Here is a 7,749-nt window from a genome sequence, read left to right on the forward strand (position 1 = left end):
GTGAATTGCAGGAAGCCGTGGCTGCAGGGCCCTGACTCCTCCAAACTCCGTGACAATGAGCATAGAATACCAATTTGATGGCATGTCCATGCTCTTACCACACTAGACAACTCCCCCTGTGCTAACACTGGCCATTGCCTCCTGCCTCCTTTATCGCCCCTCCTGCACACAGGACTACTACTCATTTCCCGCTCCCTCCCTTGGGACATTGCTGGGTGCGGTTAAGCAGCTGCCATGATGCACCCCAGAGGTGACTGCAATTCAGTGCTGGTGAAGGGAGGAGTTTGCAAAATAGCCAGGAAGCTGGGAGACAGATAGGGCTAGGGAAAGCTCAGAGAGTGGCCACTGGCTGACCCCACTGCTCGGCATCATCAGGCACCTGCTCCCTGGAAGTTCTAAGGGGCCGTTTATTGTTGGTACAGCCCTGTGCCCCCAGGGCCGTGCACTGCCCAGAAACAGCTGGTGTGGCAGGTGACCTGGGCCTGACCCAGAGAGGAGCAGCTGGGCAAGGCCCATTGGGTGGGGCCCAGGCCAAGGCCCTGCTGGCTCCTCCTTGCCTGGGCCGAGCGTGGGGCAGCCCACCCGAGTCACACCCCGCACGGGAGCCAGAGAGGAGCCAGGAGACCAGCGCGCGGGATCCCGGCGGCCAAGCCACATGCTGCCGCCACGCTGGAGCCCCGGGCACTGAGGGCGCCGGGGACCCGCCATGGCACCGCACCCGGCTCTGGGGCGGCAGCAGCGCCGAGCCCCGCGGGCGGCTCCCAGCCATGTGCCGGGCTGGAGGCGGCGCGGCCGGCAGGGGTTTGCCGGGTGCGGCCCAATCAGCGGCCGGGCCGCGGCCCAACCCTCCCATTGATGGAGTCGCCGCCGATCACCCCACGCGCCTGCCGCGCCGCCTTAAAGCCGGGCCGGGCGCCGGGCGCCGCTTTGTTCCTTCGCCGGCTGCGCGCTGCCGGTTCTGCGCCCCGCTGCCTGCGCGCCCCACAGCCCCGCTGGGCGCTCGGAGGGCAGGGCCCGCCCCGGGCCGGCCGCTTGCCCGCCCCGGCCGGGGACCATGTGGCTGATCCTCTTGGCGCTGCTCTGTCTAGCCGAGCCGGGGGCCAGCGGGTCCTTCCGCGGGAGCGACACCTTCTGCTACATGGAGGCGGCGGGCACCGCGGGCACCGGCTACCTGAGCTTCCTCAGCCGGCGCTCGGGCGCCCTGGCCCTGGTCCAGAGCGCCTGGGACGGGGCTGGGCACCTGCTCGCCTGCTCCATCCAGGAGGAGGCCTGGCTCACGCGCCTGTACCAGGAGTCCTGTGCCAAGCGCCCGCAGAGCAGCCTCTTTGCCAGCCCCTGGAGCCCGGCGCGCCAGCAAGCCCTGGACAGCCTGGCCCAGCAGATCAACGTCTGCAGCAGGGCTGAGCCCCTGGCGGCTGGCGGGGCCCGGGTGAGGAGAGCGCCCGTGGGCAAGCGGGCGGGACTGGCCCTGGAGGAGCGTGGGCGCAGGAGGACCCGGCGGGGCTGGACCATGCCAGGGACGCTGTGGTGTGGAGCTGGGGACTCTGCAGGGAGCCTCACCGAGCTAGGTAAGAGCTGCGGCGCTGCCATGTCCCCCGTGCCCCCAGCTCCCCCGGGGCAGAGCTGGCACCCACCGCTGTGGGCAGGGGGACCGGCAGGTCCCAGGCTCAGGCCGAAGAGGCTGAAATGAGTTGAGGGGGTTAAAGGAGCTTCCTGCATTCGCCCTAGTGGTGACCCTGTGGCACACGCCTGGGCCTAGGGTGTCTGGGGACAGGGAGGCACCCCCCCCCCATGGGGCTGCCCAGTCTCCTCACCATGCTACTGCAGGAGCTGCCTGTCAGAAGGGACTGGATTTGCTGTGATTCAGTGGCTCTGGCCCAGCTGTGGTTCCAGTGGGACCAGGAGACATGGGCTCCCAGCCTGGGCCGGACACCAGGGCTACCTGCCCCTGAGCCAGGACAGCTCAGTGTCCCTCACTCTTGTCTTTTCTCATCTGGGTAGATTGGGCTGGTCCTTGGGGAATCCAGCCCCCCAGCCTCTGTGTGACCCCCACAGGAGGGGTGTAAGTATCTGCAGGAACTGGTTCAAGGCTGCTGCATTCCTGAGCATGGTGATGGTGGCCCAAGGTGCCCCATGGGGCCAAGACATTCCACAGGCTACTTGAGGGAGACCTTGGAGAAGCCCTAATGGGGCCATCACAGAGCCCCTGCCCCTGCATGTCCAGCCTGGGGTGGGTGCTGATCCTTGCTGAGGCTCATGGCCAGTATGTGTGACAATAACCCGCCCTGCAGGTCCCCTCCTGCCTCGCCCATCGGCCACAGGGGCCAGCAGCGAGGGTGCTGGGGCCTCTGCAGAGTGTTCCTTTGCTTTGCTGGGCACTGTTGCCCCAGCCCCCCCTGAGCCTCCTGACCCTCCCCTGCAGGAATCTTCCAGGGCCCAGACTTGTGCTGCCGGGAACACGACCAATGTGCAGAGCAGCTCTCTGCCCTGGAGTACAACTACGGCATGCGGAACTACCGCCTGCACACCATCTCGCACTGTGACTGCGATGCCAGGTGACGGGCTGGCACGGCAGGGCTAGCCTGGTGCTGCACCAGCCCAGGGCAGAGATGGGAACTGTCAGCTCAGCCACTGGGGAGCTACTGTCTGCATCACAAACCCACCCAGGCACCAGCAGTCTCGGAAGATGCCTAGAGTGGGGGGCTGCGAGTTGGGATTGAGGAGCATCAGCAGAGCTGGGGGCGGTGAGGCCTGCAGGCCCCCAGCCTCTCCCGCAGCTGTGATGTGCGGCTCCAGAGTGCCTGCCCCTGCTCCAGTGTTGGGGGTCAGCGGGAGGCTGGCTGGAAACGGCTCAACTCCCCAGGTCCCATGGAGGCACTGGCAGACCCAGGCTGCCCCTTTGCTCAGTGACTCCTGGTTCATGGGCTGTTCAGGAGCCTGGCACAGTCACCTCGCACACCCAACAGAGCTGCTAACTGCGGGAGGGGGCTGGGATTGGACAGCAGCAGGACTCCTCTGCAGTCCCTTCTATGCCCCTGCTGCCCCCCCACCCCCCAGTGCCCTTTGTCTGAGCCAGCCCTTCCTCCCCCAGCCCACCAGCGTCCGGGCTGGCTCCCTTGTGCGGCGCAGCCCGCGCCCCTGACACCCTCACTGGTTGCAGGTTCAGGCAGTGCCTGCTGGAGCAGAACGACACCATCTCCAACATCGTTGGCATCACCTTCTTCAACCTGCTGGAGGTCCCGTGCTTCGTGCTGGAGCAGAGCGAAGCATGCGTGGACTGGCACTGGTGGGGAGGGTGAGTACCCAGGCAGGGTCCTGAGCCCCCAGCCCTGCTCACAGAACCACGCCCAGCATCTCGAGAGGCTCTCTGACCCCAGCGCCATCAGGCGGGGCAGGCTGGAGCTGCAGCCAGTTTACTCAGGCCAAGGTTCAGGGAAGCATCTCTGGGCACTGTGCCCAGCAGGCCTGGCTGCATCACTGGAGCGGGGGCTGTGCCAGGTTCTCACTGGCGTGTCCCTGCAGTGCCCTTTGCTAGCAGTGCTGGATGCACTAACAGTAAAACAGGGGCTGTCCCCAGAAATGGGCAGCATTCCCATCCGCCTCTGCACCACGGGCTCCTCTCCAGGGTGCTCCTGGGGTGTTGGTGCCTGCTGCACGTGGCAGGTGCAGAGATCAGCTTCCTGGGGCTCTCATGAGGTGCCCCATGGATCCGCGTCAGCTCTTCAGACATCCCGAATCCTGCCGGAGCGTGTGGAGCGGCCATGGGCTAACGGGGGGAGCAGGGTTGGCTAAGATGTGGGTGGCTGTGTGGGAATAGGACCGACGCTGCTCTGGCGAGCTGGGTGCCGGGACCGACGCTGCCTCTGGCGAGCTGGGTGCAGGGACAGGCCTGGCACCAGCTGGGGGTGGTGGAGCCTCCACCTGCCCTGGAAGTCAGTACGGTCCCTGAACTCGACCTCTCTAGAAGTGAGTCTCAGCCAGGCTGCTCGCAGGTCGCACCAAGGAGGCAGGAGCCCAGGGCGCGGGGGGGCTGGGAAGGGAGGAACAGATTCGCCCTGCACAGTGGTGTCCCCCGCAGGTGTGGCTGCTGTGTGGTGGTGGGCCCATGGAGACTCTACCAGGTGGACTGTCCTCTAGGGGTGGAGGGAATGGGGGGCAGAAAGTGAGCGGGGGACCTGTGGTGGGGGATGCTAAGCTCTGCTGCTGTCCAGCGTGTGGACGATCACTGCAGAGCCCACGGGGCGTCAGGCCACATGCCTGCAGAGAGCCTGGCCCTCCTCCCTTCTCTGGCCCTAGGCTGCCTCTGCCCCCCCATCTCTCCCGCTGGACATAGCCTGCCAGGCTGGGACTCCCTCACTCGGCCAGGGCAGGCTCTGGGAAGGCTGCAGGCTCTCTGGCTGGCCCCTGTGTGGGGGTGGGGTGCTGGACAAAGCAGCTGGGCACCAGTGAGGCCTGTAGGCATGTCTCGCTCCCTGACTGGCTGCTGCAGGTGGCCCGACTCGGCAGGTGGGACGGAGGCAGTTGGCCCCTCCCCGGCACTTCCCACATGCTGGGGCATGGCTATCAGGAGCTCCAGCGAACAGCTCTCTGGTGCCAGCTGGCAGGGGGCAGGCGTATGTGGGTGCTCTGGGGACACCCCTGGAAGCAGAGCCCAGCCCTGGAGGTTGGGGGGAATTTGGAGGATGGCCTTACTCTCACTCCCCCCTCTGCTCCCCAGGTGTAAGCACTACGGCCCGTAGCCCTGGCCCGGATGGTGCCAGCAAAGCCAGTACCACTACGGCCTGCCCCAGGGGGAGACGGCCAGCGCTGCACGCGCCCCCCGGGCAAGGGCAAGAAGCATGCCAGACGGGGCAGGAAGCATCAGAGAAAGAACAGGAAGAGGCTTGGGCTGGACAATGTGGCCCAGGAGTCCACAGAGCCCCAGAGAAGATCAAAGACCTGTCATGCCCCCTCTGCCCAGGAGCCTAGGCACGCTGCCCTCTGCCCCTGTTGAGGATGGGGCCACCACCCCACACAGGCGTGTCCAGACCTGGGGGGGCAGGAGCCACCACTCCTTACACTGAGGGCCTCAGAGCAGGGCCCCATGCCAGGTGGGGGCCTGGAACGGAGGAGGCAGGGCAGCCCCAGGACAGGGATTCAGCACGCCCCTGCCCCAAGGACTAACTCGCCACCACCCTAGCCTCGGAGCCATGCTGCACTCCCACACCGCACCCGCCCAAGCTGAGCCGCCAGGGTGAGTGAGGGCTCTGGGCATGAGGGCGAGGGAGCAGAGGGGCCGGGGTGGTTGCCATGGATTCTCTGGGGTGGCGTGTTCTGCGGGGGAACTCCCGGGAGTGCCCATGGCCATGGGGTGTGTGCGCAGAGCTTGGGTGCCCGTGGTGCTTGGCACAGCATTGTGCATACGAGGCCCTGGGCCCCTGACCCACTAGGGGGGTCTGAGTGATGTGCCTCAGTTGACCCTCAGCCCAACCCCCTCTCCCCAGCCCCAGCAAGGAGCTGCGGATGCTACCGGCGCCTTGACCAGTGTGAGCACAAGATCGCACCCCATGAACTCAAGTACCAGTGCTGCAACCCGGACTCCCGCACTCTGTTCCACTGCAACTGCACCCTCAGGTGAGCGCCACTTCCTCAGGCAGTGGGCCCTCTCCAGGGCCAGACGCCCCAGGGGCAGCTGGTGGGGTGCCCCATGCTGGGACTGGCACTGGCTGGCTCCGCTTGGAGAGAGGGACCACGGGCTTGGTGCTGGGCCTTCAGGGGGAAGGGCCCTGGAGATGGGGGTGGAGGTGCTTGGGACTCTGCAGGAGCAGGGGGGCACTCGGTGCATGTCTGGATGGGGCTGGCCGAGTGGGGTCCGCTGTGAGCTGTGTCCTGTCCCCACAGGCTGGCACGGTTCCTGCGCAGGATGAAGGGCCCCAATGAGGTGGAGGAGGAGGTGCTGTCCGACTTCATCTCCACGGCCTGCTTCGTGCTGGAGCCGCCCAGGGGCTGCGCCGACGGGGAGCAGCAGCCCAAGTTGAGTATAGAATCACCGCCAGGCTCTGCCCAGGCCAGGCTCAGAGGCTCTGTGCCTGGGCTGGGGCTCAGGAGAAGGGTGGCATGGAGTCCCCTGCAGGCTGGGCTCCTGGGGTGGGGGGAGGTCCCCTCTGCTGGTTCGTGGGTGCTGCCTCTGTTTGAAGATCCCCTTGGAGGTGTTGGAAGGGGGCAGCCCAGGCTGGGCTTGAAATGCAGCTTTTTCCCCACTGGGTGGCAGCACAGGATCACCCTGCACATAGGCAAGGCGGGAGGGATTGGAGCCTGGATCTCCTGTCTAATGAGGGGCCAGGTGGGGGGCACCGCTGCACTGAGGGGCCCTTCCCACCTGGAGCAGGAAGCAGGTGCTCGCAGGGAGGAGCTCCTTGCCCTGCTCAGCCCCCTGCCCTCTCATCTCCAGTTGCCTGCTCCACAGCTGCCCTGGCAGCACTCAGCCATTAACAGTGGCGTGCCATGGTGGGAGCTGGCGGAAGGCACAGCCTGTGTGGGGGCACATGGGGCAGGCTGGGCCAAGCGGGGGCCTGGAGGGAGTGCTCAGGCCCAGAGGGCCGTGGGAGGCTGGAAGAGAGGAGCTCAGGTCAGCTCCTGACAGCACGGGCCATGGGAGCAGTGTGGAACTAAGGGAGCTGGGCCCCTGCCTTCCTCCCGCCTCAGCCCCATGGGCGATGATTCGCCAGCAGGCCCGAGAGCTGGGGTCCTCCCCGGTGGCCAGCAGCCTAGCACTCCTGGGCTAAGCGCACTCCTCTTCTCTCCCAGCTGCATCGGGTTGGGGCCAGGCCATCCTGGCGCCTGCGCGGCCCTGAAGAACACACTGGGGCGGTGGCAGGTGCAGCCCGCAGCCTCCGTCAAGGTCAAGCGGCAGGAGTGGGACGGTGCAGGGCAGCCCCCCCAGACTCTACGACAAGTGTCTCCAGCTGGCCAGGGCAGCTCGGAGGTCAGACCATCACCCAGTGCCCCACTGACGGCAGGGCACAGCCTGGACGTGGGACCTTGGAGGCAGCCTGTCTGCAGGGGGAACGTGGCGCTGATGCTGTGGCCAGCCCTGCCCCTGCTCACCTCTGGCAGGGCTGGGAGACTGACGTGCCATGGGTGCAGCATGGGCACTGCAGGGAGACAGGACCCTCCCAGCCTGGTCTGGGACAGGGGCTTGGCTGTTCCCTCCCTCTCCTTCACCTGCTGGTGCAGCTGCCCCCTGCCCCACACTCGTGGGGGGTGGGATGGGCAGGAGCTCTGGGGGGGGGCAGGCCAAGGCGCTGCCTCCCCTCCACATTCCCCCATGGGGAGCACCTTGTCCAGTGCAAAAGTCAAATGAGCCCTGCCTGGGAGAGGAGCTCTGTCCTGCCCCAGAGGGCACCCCCCCTGGGCTGGGCCCCAGCGGGGTCCCTTGAACACTGGCCCTGGGGGGAGAAGCTCCAGGCAAGGATGCTGTTCCCTGAAGCTCTTCCATGGGGGGCAGAGGGGACACCTCTTCACAACTGCAGCCTGGGGGGGCTGAGACATGGGAAACCAGCCCCACCCTATGAGAAACCTCATGCCTGGGGAAGGGGCTCCTGCCACTAGCAGTGCTCCCACCTGCGAGAGGCAGGAGGGCTTTGCTGTACCTCCTTTTGGGGAGAGGGGGGAGTCAAGACTGTGGGGTGCTGTTCCCAGCCTTGCTATGTGAGCCTGTTACTGCCCTGCCCAGGGTGGGGGGCAGAGCCCCCTCTCCCAGCCCTGGGA

General features: G+C 66.5%; 1 protein-coding gene across 1 annotated transcript; it reads left to right on the forward strand.

Moving 5' to 3' along the window:
* The first annotated feature begins 1,054 nt into the window (after positions 1-1,054).
* Positions 1,055-6,992, forward strand: PLA2G3 (phospholipase A2 group III). Its single transcript, XM_030582544.1, is given in 12 exon segments — positions 1,055-1,568; positions 2,423-2,555; positions 3,161-3,295; positions 4,718-4,803; positions 4,806-4,912; positions 4,914-5,019; positions 5,022-5,090; positions 5,093-5,233; positions 5,484-5,613; positions 5,881-6,012; positions 6,787-6,901; positions 6,903-6,992. Coding segments are annotated over 12 exon segments (1,758 nt in total).
* Positions 6,993-7,749: the final 757 nt, after the last annotated feature.

Source organism: Gopherus evgoodei, chromosome 13, assembly GCF_007399415.2.
Source record: "Gopherus evgoodei ecotype Sinaloan lineage chromosome 13, rGopEvg1_v1.p, whole genome shotgun sequence".
Classification (NCBI taxonomy): domain Eukaryota; kingdom Metazoa; phylum Chordata; order Testudines; family Testudinidae; genus Gopherus; species Gopherus evgoodei.